At 47.4% G+C, this 16,390-nt stretch overlaps 1 protein-coding gene across 1 annotated transcript in view; it reads right to left on the minus strand.

Annotated features, from left to right (window-relative positions):
• The window catches only part of LOC138806170 (uncharacterized), a 50,511-nt gene that overhangs the window by 22,326 nt on the left and 11,795 nt on the right, over positions 1-16,390 (minus strand). The window contains exons 4-8 of the mRNA XM_069991713.1: positions 13,830-13,883; positions 12,416-12,469; positions 8,965-9,018; positions 5,349-5,402; positions 2,260-2,313 (exon numbers count right to left, since the gene is read on the minus strand). Of these exons, the coding sequence (XP_069847814.1) occupies positions 2,260-2,313; positions 5,349-5,402; positions 8,965-9,018; positions 12,416-12,469; positions 13,830-13,858 (245 nt within the window). The 5' untranslated portion in view covers positions 13,859-13,883. The remainder of the gene's footprint in view (positions 1-2,259; positions 2,314-5,348; positions 5,403-8,964; positions 9,019-12,415; positions 12,470-13,829; positions 13,884-16,390) is intronic.

The raw sequence follows: 16,390 nt of genomic DNA on the forward strand, positions 1-16,390 counted from the left end.
TGCTTATCTATAGCTCCAAAACTTAAAATACAAACATTATGGTGAGGAAGAATAGATATATAGGAATAGAAAATGGCGGACCTATGACAAAAAAATGGAAACAACCAACTCTTTGGGGTGACTCAGACGGTAGAGTGTCCACCAATGAGGAAGACAACAGATATGGGGCTCGAGGCCTGGTGTTGGATGAAAAAGCCAAAAAGGTGGGCATAACATGTGGCTCATCAGGATGTTCTTCTTCCCACAATGCCCTGGATTCCCACTCAAATACTTCTTCCCATAATGCCCTGCACTCCTACTCAAATGCTTCTTCCCATAATGCCCTTGTTTCTAATCAAATGCTTCTTCCTCCCACAATGCCCTGGGTGCCTGCTTACGCCCTGAAAAGAGCCAGGGTGACAGATATATGAGCCTTCAAGCGATCAGGGCCCAACTCAGTGGAGAAGATGTGGATGTTGCCCCCGTACTGCAATAATCACCCCGAGAGAGGACTCCTCTGGATTTCCAGCTCTGGCTCTTTTCCACAGAGTCTCTGCTCTACTTTCATTTTTAACTAAACTTGCTCTGTCTGCTTTAAACAAGTTCCTGCCCTTTAATTCTTTAACAGGTGAAGAAATGAACCCAGACCCTTACACTGCATGGCAGGTGCATGAAGTTGCTTTCTCATTCCTGTGGTCCCTTGGCTCAGAGCCCTCACCAGTGAACGCAAACTACTCTCTTCTGTGGAGTCTCACAGAGTTCCTTGACATCGAAAGCTAGGAAAATAAAGACATCTATTTTTGTTGGGTATGTGAGAAAAACTATCTTTTCTATGAAAAATGCCTGCTTAAAAGTTCCTGCTTTGGCCTGGTGGCTTGTCTCCTGTGAAGGAGAAGAGGAACTGCTTTGGGATAAGGAAGGATTTTTGAAATGTAAGGTTTTGTCTTAAAATGGTTTCTTCTCAAGATGAAATTATGACACACAACAGATTGTTCAAGAAACAGCCAAGGGTGTACTTGTATACAGTTAATGTCATTTCAAAGTCACCTTATGTAAAAAAAAAAAAGTTTTACCCTTTTCAAACTGGCCGATCATAGGCAGATTGTGAACCTGAGCTCAATCCAACTGAGCAACGGGGCAGGGCCTGCTGTGTCAGGGATAAAAACAGGGAGCAGCCTGGGCTCCGAGTGCTTGCCAGCCAGGGGATTGTTGGCTGATGGAACATACTCTCCTCCACAGAAGCCAATTTTGCCTTGCTGAGACAATTCTTCATTCTCGTGTCTATCCTTGTGACTCTGATGTTGTTCTTGGAGAGCATATTTACAACAAAAGTAAGGCAGACTGTGCACTGCTCAGCACCTCTGTCTTTCCCTGTGACATGGTACTCGTAACGGTCCCACATCAACTCACAACTCACACAGAAAGCCTCCATTTGTTCTGACAGCTGCCATGTGTGGCTGTTTCCAGATGCACGCTCGCCCTGCATGCAGCCAGCTTCTTAGGGTGGGCCTTTGGAGAACCAGGCTTCGTGCCCACCCATTCATCTCCCCCTGAACCTGTGGGGTTCCTTTTGTTTTGATGTGGTCCTCTTGTTGTCAATTCATGGTGCTGGGATGGCTGTGAGGGCCTCCTTGCTCATGCTCTGCCCCTGAGCCACACCCTGGCCCTGGGTTGATGACAACAAAGTCGCTGAGGACCCTGCAGGGTCATCCTCCTCCAGGAGCCTTGACTTGCTAAAGCTCGGGGAGGCAAGCTTGCAGACACCACGATGGGACCTTAGAAATCCCAGCATGCTCCTGCGGGTACCTCCAGCACCTCAGGAGCACTGTGTCCATCTCGCAGGACACCCTTAGAGCCAGTGGATGACTGCCATGTGAGAAGAACCGCAAACGCCTCACTGACCGTTATCAAAGCGGTGGTAACGCTGCCCAGCTTGCCTTCTTACGGACGTCAGATTTCGACGGCAGGTCCAGCTCACCTACCCCAGCGAATGCAGCCCCACGGGCAGGACTGAGGCCCCACGGGCAGGACTGAGGCCCCATGGGCAGTGCACAGAGGTGGAGGAGGCACAGGACCCCACGCCCAGGCTTCCCGGCAGGGAGGTGTTGGACTGGCCCTTTCACCTTCCTGAGACTTACTCTGCTCAAAAATAAAAGGCAGGTGGCCTTTAGGGGGAAATAAAGAGACTTCCTGGTTCACAGAAGCCCCTCAGCACAGAGGAGCTGTGGCTGAGGAATGGCGAATTTAGCATATGAAATGAGAAGTGTGGATGTGCCTTACCGGCTCTCCAGGGGGGCCCAGCTTTCCGTCTCGGCCCTGTTTGCCTTCTTCTCCCTACAAGAGAAACACAATTTAGTTATGAGGTCCATGAACAGTAGAGCGGAGGGGAGCATAGATGCCACCACAGCCCATCTCTGTTTTCTGCCAAATTCCCCTCACCAGCTATAGAGGCCATCTCCATGCACGCGTGCGCGCGCACACACACACACACACACACACACACACGCACACACACGCACACACACACACACGCACACACACACACGCACACACACACGCACACACACGCGCACACACACGCATGCACACACGCACACGCACACACACGCACACACACGCACACACACACGCACACACACACGCACACACACAGAGTGGGTCTAGTTTCCCCCATTTCTTCCCCAGCATCAAGATTCTGACAATGGATGTCTGACAGACTCGCATGACCCATCCCATCCCAGGAAAGCAACGCATCTCGAATAGCAACGGTATTCTTGCCATCGATCTGGAGGATCACCATCCTCACTGGAGAATGGCGTGCCCCTGGCTCATTGCTGGGCCTCCTGGGTGAACATGGTGACAGGGAGGTCAGTAGTGATAAAGAAGAGGACATTACATGGGAAGAGCAGAGCATTTGCAATGTTCTTGGGGCACCCGCTTGACTCAGAGAACTACGTACAGGGGTAGTTCATTTTGGTTCTAGGAAGGCTATGAGCATTCTCAATTTCTCTTTATGCAGCCAGCCATGAGCCCCTCCCCATCTGCCCCATCCAGGCTCAGCTCTACATGTGCACTAACATCTTCCTGATCATCTGAGAGACAAGCATTTCCTCAGGTCTCTGGAGATGGGAAAGGAACTCTGTGACGGTGATGATGACAGAGGACATAGAGACCAAGATTGGATCCAGGGCTCACAGACGGTGAGGACAGTGCACACGGAGGTGTCATGGTTCTAATAGGCCAGGCACACGGAGGGGTTCTAATAGGCCAGGCAGAAGGAAGAGGGAAGAGCTGGGGCCAGGAATCCTTTGGTGGAGAGAGAAAATTAGCTTGTGGAGGCTGCCATGAAGGGTGTGATGGGGTTGGAGTTAATAGAGAGAGATGAAAGTGAGAGAGAAAAGAAAACAGCTCATGAAGAACCAGGAGGCCACAATGCCCAGTCTAGACATGGACACTAGTCAATGGATACTAGTCAACAGACATTAGTCTTAGCAGTGACGCTAGGCAAAAAGAGATGGTGACTGATTGAATCTACCTTAGAAGGAAAGAAGGGAGAGACGGAGGGAGGGGGCAGGATGGAAGGGAAGATCAGATGTTTAGGGGAACAACATAATCATGTTGAAGGCTGTCTTCCTCTAATCGAGTCCTTGAGAGGAATTTATGTAATGGAGATGGAACACAGGGCCTCTGGTTGGCCTCTGACCAGAGCTCTTCACTACTTGAGCCACAGCCTGGGCACACAGTGGAATATTGATAAAGGGTTGATGCAAATTCGTTGTTCCAAAGTGGAGATTTTCTCTCCTAGCTTTACCATTGCTAGAATTTAGCCAACAGTGATTTCCTAGGTTTCGATGACATACCAGTCTCTAGGACTGCTGTTTACACTGACAGTGGCTCCATCCCAGCCTGTCACTTGAGATCCATAAGCCTAGATAGGCAGAGGACTGCATTCAGGGCTACCCAGGAGAGACAGCACCTCCACTCATCCGTGGGAGTGTCTGTCAGGCATTCTATGAAGAAGGGCCCTATGAGAGCAATTTACCCATCTATAGACGCCTTTAATTAATGCTGTATGCTCCCTGTCTGTGAGGACTGAGGGAGAACCAGAGCAGATGTAATTCTTAACTCTCTTTGAAACTGCTCCCTCATAATGTAGTATTACTAACTGCTCTTCTCTGTTATATCCACAGATCTAGAAAACAGAGGGTGTCTAATCTGAGTCTGTTTGAATGAGCAACTGGAATCACATCAAGGAATAGCAGCATCCACTACACCAGTACAAATGTGACCAGCAGCTGGGACAGGAGAGGTGAGACTGAGAGGCTGATTTGGTCTGTCTGGACAGAGAAGGAAGCAGGCCACAAGGACTGGACTGACATGGGAAGGATCAAAGTCCTCAGGGGTCTGGGGATCTAGACCGTGCTTGAGGTTCTGGGTTCAACATCCCAGAAGTACAAAATAAACCAACAGGGTGATCAACTCAAGGAAGAAAGATAGCAAGTTGAACTGGGACTGGAAATGTAGCTTAGTGGTGAATGCTGCCTTGTGTGTGTGTGGCCAGGGTTCCAGTTCCCAGCAATGTACACAACAGCAGCCATCAAAGAGGAAACCAGAGCATGTGCTTGGCAGATGAAAATGCTCATAAGCCCGAGAGAAGGCGCCCAAGTGTGGTAAGAGAGTATAGCATGTCCTAGAAATCACAAAGAAATGGTAAAAGAATACATGGCCGGAGCCAGTGATGGCAGCAGGCAAGGCCAGACCTCCAACCACACAAGAATTAGTTCTCCATGCAGAGGCCTTTCTGGACAGAGCCGATTACAAGCACATGGTCCATCTCACCTATACTGAGATGCATAGTCAATGGAAAAGTTCAGAACAATGCTGATGGAAAGCCATTTTGTAGTGTATATATATATATATATATATATATATATATATATATATATATATACACATATACATACTTACATACAAAGAGAGGAAAACCATTTAAATCAATAACACATCACCAATATAAATACACACACACACACACACACATACACACACACACACACACACACACACACACACACACACACACACACACACACACACACACACACACACACACACACACACACACACACACATATATATATATGGAAGACTGGCTGCCCCAAAGTTTGGTTGATTCAGCTGAAGAATAAGTTAGTAGCTGTATATCTTCTAATTTTTAAAATCATGAAATTCCACTAATCATCATGCCTTTACATGTATATATATATATATATATATATTCCTTTACATATATATATATATATATATATATATATTTGTGTTTGCTTATGTTTATAAAGGGAAACGATATTTTTTTAAGAATCACTTACTGGGATTCCAGGAATTCCCGAAGGGCCTTGGGGTCCAGGAGGACCTTCTTTCCCCTAAAAAAGAAAATCCAAGACACAAACAGGGAGACCCTTGATTGGCTTTACTAGACCAGCTGGCTGGGCTCCTCCATGGTGATCTCCCCACGGGGAGGGGGCTGTGGGTAGAAGCCAGTGCCACCCCCCTTCTTTGCTCCTTGGGCTGCACATCTCCCAGGACAGTGGGCTCCAGGCTGTAAATGTAGTGAACATTGAACAGCAGTGGGAAAACGCTCACCCCAATGCTGCCCGCATTCCGGTGACTGCAGAACTCCACCGTTATAATGGAGGTGGGAAGAATGCGTTAAGGCCTTGAAGTTCATCAGGCTGGGTTCAGGTCCAACTTGACATTGGTCCCCAAATATCTTGAACCTTGGGTTCTCCAACCACAAAGCACAGAAACCTCCAGCTACTGTCCCCACCAAATGTGGTTATGTATAAGGGATGATTTTCTTGTTTTCGCCGTTTTTGGTTCAAAGATGATTAAACTATAAAGATTTACTAGGCCAGCAAGTTATGTGAGTATCTGTTTGAAAGACTGTTTCGGTAAACGGCATTAATTAGCACTTCATTACCCATTTCATTCCTCAAAGACACAGCAGTGACACTGTTGTCTAGAGTTTTTGTGTCAGCACGAGGCAGTCAGTGCCACTGTCCACCACAATGCCTTTTCTACCTCCTCCCATCTCTGTGCTAAGAGAATGCCGAGGTCCTGGCACTATGGTAATCCACTACCAATGCTCTGTGAGATAAGTACTAAGTGCCAGCCTTTAGTTCTGACCATACAAATGAAGGTTTTTCTTAAAGGTTATACATTTAGCCCCTTAAAAAGCATTTCAATCTCATTCCTTGTTATGGGTCTATTTAATTGGTTTAAATCTTCTTGGTTCAGGGTGGGTAGATTTTGCTTGCTTCTGTTGTGATATCCCCTTTTGTAATCTCTAATTTTAATTTATTTAGGTAAGTTGCTTAGATTTTCTAAGGGTGTCAATTGTTTAAATTTTTTCAAAGAACCAACTCTGTTTTGTTGTTACTTGTATGGCTTTTTTGTGCCTCTAAACTATTTCTTTCTGGTCTAATTTTTATTTCTTTCTAACTACTGGTTGGGGGCTGGCTTGTTCCTGTTTTTCAAGAAACTTGAGGTATATCATTAGAGTGTTGATTTGAGATATCTCTAATTTGTTTATGTAGACACTCAAAGTTACAAATTTTCCTCTGAGTATTGCTTTTGTTGTGTCCCAGAGGAGCTGGTATGTTGTGTGTTTATTGACATTGAATTCCATAGATGTTTGAATTTCCCTTATCTCTTCATTGCAGCGTTATCATAGGCAAAATATGGAATCATCCTAGATGTCCCTTATTGGATGAATGGACCAAGAAATGTAGTATAGATATACAATGGAATTCTACTCATCAATCAAAAAGAAAGATATTGTACCATTCCTAAGGAAATAGAAAGACACTGAAAAAAATATATTAAGTGAAGTAAAACGAATGCAAAATGATCAACACAATAAATCAAAATACTCATTTCTTCCCTATGCCACAACATCCACAAACACATAAGCAAATAAAAGCAATGCACTTGTCAGCACAAAACAAGTATTCCATCATCATTACAGAATTTTAAGCACTGATTATAGCCTTCTGAGAAGTTAGAATAGAAACAACCAAAACAACAAACAGAATCCAAGAGAGAGGCCAGCAAACTCTGGCCCTCTACCTGCTTTCATAAATAAAGTTTTATCAGCACACCATCACACCACTATGTATGAAGCGTGCCTTATTGTTTGCTTTACCCCAGCTGAGGTGAGTTGATGTAGCAGAGCATATGGCCCACACAGCCTGAAACATTTGCTACTTGTTTCATTTTATGGAGATAGTTAGCTAAGTAGCAAGATTCTCTTGGTTCCTGGGTGAAGAAGGTATGATTACATAATAAGGGGACAAGCCTAGGAGAGGACTAACTCCTGACTCCCTGTCCAGTGCTCTTAGCACCACAATGGCAATGAATCAGGACCATGCACAGCTCCAAGCATGGGTATAATTTGCCAAGAGGGTTCTATGATGGACTCTGTCTTATTTATTATAGTTTTGTTCCTAGGAATGTAGTTCTTTTAAAAACAAACCAAAACCCACATGGGCTGTACAGCGTACACTTCTTGCAACAACTTTCATCAGGGAAATCTCTTACAGTCTGAAAATCATTGCAAAGCAATCTGCAGTGTTTTATTCTGCCTGTGGGCATTGCTTCTAAAGACCTGACCACAGAATGATCTTTAAAAGGGCCACATGAAGCTGGTGCTGGTGGCTATACCTGTAATTCTACTACTCAGGAGTCTGAGATCTGAGGATCAAAGTTTGAAGTTAGCCCAAGAAGGAAAGTCCATGAGACTTTTATCTCACTACTAACCACTACCACCACTAACAACCACCAAAAAAACACAAAAAGCCAGAAGCGGAGGTGTAGCTCGAGTGGCAGAGCCCTAGTCTTGAACATAAAAAGCTCAAAGAAAGCACTCAGGCCCTGAATTCAAGCCCAAACACACACAGGTCCACACAGCTTTCAAGTACATAATCTCATCCTTCTCTGGTGTGTTGGTATGCAATAATAATCTGGGAACTCAGAGTTCCCAGATTGATATAGGTCTTAGGTACTGACTTAATATTATTTTCCTGTATGCATTTGGAAATCTGACTTGGCCTTTCTGGTTGTCACCAGAGCCCAAAGACCCCAGGGAAAGGTTGACCTCCTTGCCAGCTACTCTAGGACTACAATGCTGAGATTCCTGTAAATCAAGCTGCATGCTATTATGTGACCCTGAACTGGTCACTTCAATTCTCCAAATTCAACCTTCCTTATTTATACAATGGATATAATAATTTGGGGGCTGTTATAAAGGAGGTTCATCCAGATGAGACAGGGATATGAATGGATTTCTGCATATCCCTTTACATGCTAGGCATGCCAGGCTCCTAGCTAAACACCCTCTCTGAAGTGCATTTCACCTTTTGCTTTATGGTACTGAAGTGAATTATGTGCTTCTAGCAGCTTTGTACAATGAAAATAACTCTGGGTTTTGAGCAAGAGGCATTGGGTTGAAATGCTAACTGTGCCTGTTGTAATTTGGAGACCTTGGCTATTGACTTTGCGCTTATTTTCATTCCCCTCTGGAATACGTGAATCATGATACTGCCTCTTACCTGATATGCATCAGGGCACAGAGTAGCTCTGGAAGAGCTAGCCTGAAACTGTTCCACTCACCTGGGCTTGCTCAGAGTAAAAGCTATGAAAGTGAGGTGTACCTCAAGAACCTGCTTGTGCTGGTGTCTGTACGCTGAATTCTGGAATTAAAGATTATCAGATCATTTTATCCAAACCTCTGTTTCAATGGGGAAGTAACCAAGCTCACCAGAAAGCAACTTACTCCCTGCTTTTACTGCAGAGCTTCTAGAGAAGATCTCTGGGAACATGTAGGCCCAGGAGGTAGAGAGCACTGTGACAGGGCAGGGGAACACCTGGACTTCTACCAAGGCCCAAGACAGATTTGGGATAGCTTCCATCCCATAAAGAACTCACCTGCAACCCTGGAACACCTGGAGGCCCAGCAGCTCCCGCCAGTCCATCTGCTCCCTAGAAAGAAGAGGCAGAAAATTAGTTCCTCGGGCAACTAGTCCATTGTTAGTACTCTCCTCTGCAGAGATAAAATGATGCACGGATTTTTTTAAATTATGTTATTATTATCTTTAAGTAGCAGCACACAAGGGTTAACATTTCACGAGTGTGGTTGCGATCAGTGTCACCGCTTTTGTAATTCTCCCCATCCCTCCCAGCCCAACCCCTCCCGTCCAGTTTCCTAGTTTCGTAGGATATGCGTTGAATATGTCTGCACCTGTCCCCCGATTCCCCTCATCATGTGCCCTTCCCTAGCTCCACTAGCCAAGGTGTTCCTCGTGAGCTCAGGCTGTCCTGAGAAGCCACCACCAGACTTCGGGAAGCACCAAGACATTAACCAGCCTGTCTATCCCAAGACAACGGCACACAGTCTTACTTTATAATGGACATTCTCAGCCAGGGTCAGGAAACATTTCAGGCTGAAAGCAATAAATGAACACCTGGATCTCTCTTCTGAGAGATGAGGAAGACAATCATTTATGTCAGCCCAGGGAAGAAGCAATACACAGGAGGAGGAGATGGAAGGAGAGTCCTGCACAGGTACACAGAATGCACCCCGGACACATGGAGGGCCCCGGACACACAGAGGGGCCCAGGCACACAGAGGGGCCCAGCACACAGAGGGGCCCAGCACACAGAGGGGCCCAGGCACACAGAGGGGCCCAGGCACACAGAGGGCCCCCGGCACACAGAGGGGCCCAGCACACAGAGGGGCCCAGCACACAGAGGGGCCCAGCACACAGAGGGGCCCAGCACACAGAGGGGCCCAGGCACACAGAGGGGCCCAGCACACAGAGGGGCCCAGGCACACAGAGGGGCCCAGGCACACAGAGGGGCCCAGCACACAGAGGGGCCCAGGCACACAGAGTCCCCAGCACACAGAGGGCCCCGGACACACAGAGGGGCCCAGCACACAGAGGGGCTCAGGCACACAGAGGGGCCCAGCACACAGAGGGGCCCAGCACACAGAGGGGCCCAGCACACAGAGGGGCTCAGGCACACAGAGGGGCCCAGCACACAGAGGGGCTCAGGCACACAGAGGGGCCCAGGCACACAGAGGGGGCCAGGCACACAGAGGGGCTCAGCATACAGAGAGGCCCAGCACACAGAGGGGCTCAGGCACACAGAGGGGCTCAGGCACACAGAGGGCCCAGCACACAGAGGGGCCAGCACACAGAGGGCCCCCGGCACACAGAGGGGCCCAGGCACACAGAGGGCCCCCGGCACACAGAGGAGCCCAGCACACAGAGGGGCCCAGGCACACAGAGGGGCCCAGCACACAGAGGGGCTCAGGCACACAGAGGGCCCCCGGCACACAGAGGGGGCCAGCACACAGAGGGGCCCAGCACACAGAGGGGCCCAGGCACACAGAGGGCCCCCGGCACACAGAGGGGCCCAGCACACAGAGGGGCCCAGCACACAGAGGGGCCAGGCATACAGAGGGCCCCCGGCACACAGAGGGGCTCAGGCACACAGAGGGGCCCAGCACACAGAGGGGCCCAGGCATGTGTGTGCACCAGGGCCCTTGCACCTAATGTTCACTCTGCCTACAGCCCAGTCCCCTGTGTGTCCACAGGGTGCAGCTCCATCCCATGAGAGCCCTCCTGTCCCCCAGACACTGCCCCTCACGACTCTGGTACCATTTGTTCATTTTCAATCTACTTTTTTCTAGAGTATTTCCAACACTGGCCATGGAGGTGCTTATTAGCTTGCCTTGCCATTTGTTTATTGTCTTGTCACCATGATCCTCAGATCTCAGCCTCCTGAGTAGCCAGGATTACAGGTGTGAGCCACCGACACCCAGCTCTTTATTATTGACAGTCCTGAAGAATGTAAACTCATGGCCTCATACTTGCTGGGCAAGCACTCTACCACTTAAGCCATGTATTTTTTTTTTTTGCTTTAGTTTATTTGTCAGATGGGATCCCACACTTTTGCTCAGGGCCAGCCTCAGTCATCCCACCTGCCCTTCAGCTATCACGGGATTGCAGGTACCACTACCATGCCCAGCCAAAGCAGGAGTTCTTTAGGCTAATTCACATGACCTCTTACTAGCTCTCATAGAGTCATATTAGATTTCTAAGCTTCAGGAACCTTCTTAGACCCAGAATTCTGGGTCCATAGGCTGCTCCTCCGGTTGAGCTGTTTTGCCCTGAGCAAGTGTCCTTATATCCTTTGTATCACAGTTTATAAAATACAGAAAGAAATGGCAGCAACGATTGCACATGAAGTGAGGAGATAATACACATAGAGAAGTAGCCAGCACCCAGAACACCTGGGACTCTCTGCAAAGGGCCGTCCATTATCATAAGCATCCATTGTCCTCAGAGGACCAATGACGCTGCATTCATTACATAGGAAGTTACAGACAAGCAAGTGCTCATTGTCTGTGTATCTATCAATACAGCTTTGTCTAACTGGTCTGAGTGAGTGCTTAATGTGACCAGGTGTCAGCCACATTGTAGGAAGGCAGAAGTTTCTGTACCTCAGACTTGGACCTCAACGGAATTGATATAGTCACAGAAAATGTGTTGGTTTTCCATGGATGGCAAATCCTACAATCAGACAGGTTTGCCCACCTCTGCCGCCAGACAAGAATTCAGCAAGTGTTCATGAACAAAAGGGACAATGACACTCCTTAAATGTATAGTATAAGGTTTCTTGTTAGATTACACACTTGGTACAAAGCTAACAGAACTAGAAGACAAATGTGAAAGACATTTGTCTGCTTGGTACCCAGATCACAGAGTGCCCAGTACCATGACTTGCACAGGATCTGACAAATAAGCGAGAGGGGAGGGTTAATTTCTTTTTTGGGGAGGGGGGTCCAGCCTGAGCTCTGGGCCTGGGCGCTGTCCCTTAGCTCTTCAGCTCAAGGCAAGCGCTCTACTACTGAGCCACCTTCCCAGCCCGAGAGGGTTAATTTCTTGCTCCCAAGTCGTTGCTTCTACAAGACCTGCTGCTGGCCCTGAAAGGAAGCAGACTCGATGACACCCACGTTCAAAGGCAATTAACAAGGCACGGCACAAAGCAGAAACTCGATAGACGCTTGCTGAGTGAGCCCAAAGCACTTGCAAGCAAGAGACAGCCACGCTGTGACACTGGCTTCCTCCATCCTTGCCAACACCTTCCGACTCCAGGAGTGCTCTAAGCCCCCATCCATCCGGAACCCCCGGTCCCTCTACATTCACCTCAGAAGCCGTGGGATCTGTTCTGTCAGTTCAACTCTGGTCGCTTTAGAGAGTGCCATCCTCCTCCCCAGAGAAGTTGCATCCAGTACAATCCCATCTCCAGCAAGTGAGGACATGCTCAAATGTGAAGGCCAGAAGAGACAGGCATGCAACGTTCTACTTACTGGTGGCCCAGGATTCCCAGGGGGCCCCATGAAGCCTGGAACTCCAGGATGACCCTGAGGAGACACAAACAGCGATTCTGGAAACTTCCTCATGAAAAGCTTTCACCATATACAAACACAAGATTTCAGGCGGAATCCAGCATCCACCTCTAACCCTATTAACCATTTCTATTAAAGACACTGACAGCAAAAAGGATGTCTTCTTCTTTTTTTCATGCATCACTACACAATCAAAAGGTGGATAAAATGACCAAGAATACTTATTGAAAGTGTGCCCTGAAAGTGGATTTGCTTCCAGATAATGTGTGTGGAAATGGTGAAGGGTTCTGGGTTCATTTCATTATACTCTCAACCTTGTGGATGTGTTTGATGTGTTCTATGGTAAAATCTAAGAACAAATTCACACACATTCACCGACGCATCCTGATGTCCCTCAGTATCCACGGGGCGTCCCAGGACCCCCCCACTTCTACACATGAGGATCTGAAGATGCTCATGGCCCTTACACAAAACAGCATCTAACTTAACACATCCTCCCATAGACTTTAAATTATCTCTGGTTATTACAACTGCACTGGAAATGCTATATTTTTACCAGGCACACTGTACCTATGTAAGGAGTAATATTAGGGAAAAGTCTACACATCTTCAATCCAGATGTAATATTTAAAACATTCTTAACCTACAGTTAAGTTGTCTGAATGGATTCAGAAACCATGGGAATAGAGGATGGATTGTGTGTCTATATCTCTCTGTGACATACACACACATACACACTCACACACAGTCATTCATTCTATGACAGTGCCGTGTGTAGTCATAAAACAAAAGAAGAAGTTATTTCCCTCTCCTCCACCTGCATGCCATGACACTGGCAAACATGGGCAATCATACCTGGAGTAGAGTGCATTTTACCTGTGACATGTCATTGCTGTAAGGATAATACAAATACTCTTTGTTTTTCCTACTGCAGAAGGGCTTTTAGCTGATCGCAAGCCAGGCTTGCCTCTCACTGCTTTTGGATCACCTGCTCACATACATCATCCTTTATTCAGCCACCCCAAGTGCCATGAGGTCAGGATCCGCCCCTTGCTCATGCTGTGTCTCAGACTGAGCTAGTAGAGCTGGATCCTGCCATGGTACTGCGTTACTGTGATGCGTGCTGGGCTGAGCTCTACAGAGGTGCATGGAAATCCCAAAGAGAGGGCTGGTGGGAGACAGAGAGGGAAAGATGGAGAAGGAGGGAAAGAAAAAGAGAGAAAAGAGGGAAAATGGAGGAGGAGGGGGAAAGAGAGAGACAGAAAGACAAACAGGCACAGAGACAGAGAGAGAGGGAAAGAATGGGGCTGTGTAGAGAAAGCCCCTATCACAACAGTACCATGCCAGCTATACGTTATTAAGGATTTTTTTTTACCTGATCACCTTTCTGTCCAACTTCACCATCTGCACCACGCTCTCCTTGGCTTCCCTTGGAAGGAACAAAAAGAGTCACTGGAAATCTCACTAGAGCTGCATCACAAAAGAAAACAAAATGTAATCATGCATTCGTTCATCTATCCATTCTTCAACAACCCCCTATCACGGCGCTGCTGTGTGCCAAGCACAGGGGCAGTGGGCATGGTGGCGAAACGGCTTAGCTGGGCTTTGGGGACCGTGGAAGGGGCATCAGGAAATGTCACTGGGAGACAGCAGGCCTGCCTGGGATCCCGGTGTAGCACGTCTGGGTGTCATTGCAGGAGGTTGGAGGATGAGCTTAGATTTTAGCTGTGGCTGGGGTGTGAGGTGAGCTAGACCATCCAGGCTGAGGAGCAGAGAGTGGCTCAGGGGAGAGCATTAGGTTATCATGAAAGAGTTGGATCGGAGACAGAACCAGCGTGGTGCCTGCGGGTTCTGGAACGCAGGTGTGCAGATGAGGAAGGGGACACCGCGGAGATGGTGGGGCTGGGAACAGAGCTGCCCACGGGGCTTGGGGGGCAGCCCCTCCTAACATGCAGCCCTAACTCCCCATCTGGAACCCTGAGGAGCCAGCGAACACCTGGAGAGAGTTTTTCTTTCCTTTTTGTTTGCTTATTTTGTGCTGGTCCAAAGGTTTGAACTCAGGGCCTCGTGCTGTCACGCACAGCTGGTGATCTACACTTCCCCTTCTGCCTCTTTGCTGGCTAACTAGAAATGGTGTCTTGAAGATTTTTCCTGCCCTGACTAGCTTTGAACCACATCCTCAGATCTGAGCTTCCCGAGTCCTTAGGAGGATAGGTGGCTACACTAATTATTATGATGTGTGAGAGAATAAAATCAGATAATAAAACATGGCGCTACTTCACACTCTACTCGGAACACAGTGCCGGCTTGTAAAGATGAAGTGTTAGTATTGTGCTGGTAATTTCACATCTTAATCCTGGCCTTCTCATGGTGTGTCTCTGGACTTGGTGATTCTACTCTCTATATCCCAACTTCCAATGAGTATTCTAATGGGAGCATTATTGTAGGGTTATTAGGAAACTTACATGCCCTGAGATCTATAAGGTGCTAGTGACAGGATCAGTGTTCAACCTTAATAACCCTGGCGATCACCACCAGCACCACCACCTGGCCATGATGACTCTCAGCCCATCACTAACACTGCAACATTCCCCTGATCATCATGGTCCATATTACCATTGTCATCATCGCCATCAGCATCACAACCACCACCCCCTCCTCCTCCCTCATCATCCATCATCACTGTCACATCCACCACCATCACCATCCACCATCTTCTCTTCATCACCACCAGCACAGGCTCCAGCTCCACCACCGCCATGGTCAACACCATCATCACCATCACCACCACCACCATCACCACCATAGTAGCATGATAGTCAGAACATACAACCTATCTGCAATAATTTTAGAGACTAACCTTAAAAATACCATTCAGCAGTTGCTGGTGGCTCACACCTGTAATCCTAGCTACTCAGGAGGCTGAGATCTGAGGATAATGGTTCAAAGCCAGCCTAGACAGGAAAGTCCATGAGACTCTTACCTCCAATAAACCATCAGAAAACCGGAAGTGGTACTCAAAGTGGTAGAGCCTTGAGCTGAAAAGCTCAGGGACAGTGCCCAGGACCCAGAGTTCAAGCCCCAGGACCGACAAAAAAAATACCATTCAGCCAGGCACTGGTGACTCATGCCTGTAATCCTAGCTGCTCTGGAGGCTAAGATCTGAGGATCTAGGTGTGTAGCCCGCTCTGGCAGGAAAACCTCTTGACTCTTATCTCTACTTAACCACTAAAAAAAAGCCAGGAATGGAGCAATGGTTCAAGTGGTAGAATGCTAGTCTTGAACAAACAAGCACACATACAACACCCAAGTCCTGAGTTCAAGCCCCATGACTGGCACCGAAACCAACAAACAAAAACGTTCAGAGCTTCTGATCTTAACTATCTGCCCACCCTGGTTCTGAATCTACTATGTTAACAAATTAACAAATGCATGAATGTAAAAATGTTGTTAAACAACATTGAGATACCACCTCACCCCAGCTAGAATGGCTATAATCAAGAACTCTAACAACAACAGATGCTGGAGGGGATGTGGACAGAAGGGAACCTTACTTCATTGTTGGTAGGAGTGTAAACTTGTTCAACCACTTTGGAAAGCAGTATGGAGGTTCCTGAAAAGACTTCACATAGAGCTCCCCTATGACCCAGCAATCCCACTTTTGGGCATTTACCCAAATGTTTACAAACAAGACCACACTAAAGCTACTAGCACAACTATGTTTATTGCAGCATTATTTACCATAGCTAAGATATGGAACCAAGATATCCAAGATATGGATCAAGAAAATGTGGTATATATACACAATGGAATTCTATGCTTCCATCAGAAAGAATGACATTTCCCATTTGTTAGGAAATGGAAAGACTTGGAAAAAATTATATTAAGTGAAGTAAGCCAAGCCCAAAGAAACAAAGGTCCCATGGTTTCCCTTAT

The sequence above is a fragment of the Dipodomys merriami genome, unplaced genomic scaffold, assembly GCF_024711535.1.
Source record: "Dipodomys merriami isolate MVZ:Mamm:240054 unplaced genomic scaffold, mDipMer1.0.p SCAF_4, whole genome shotgun sequence".
Taxonomy (NCBI): Eukaryota; Metazoa; Chordata; class Mammalia; order Rodentia; family Heteromyidae; genus Dipodomys; species Dipodomys merriami.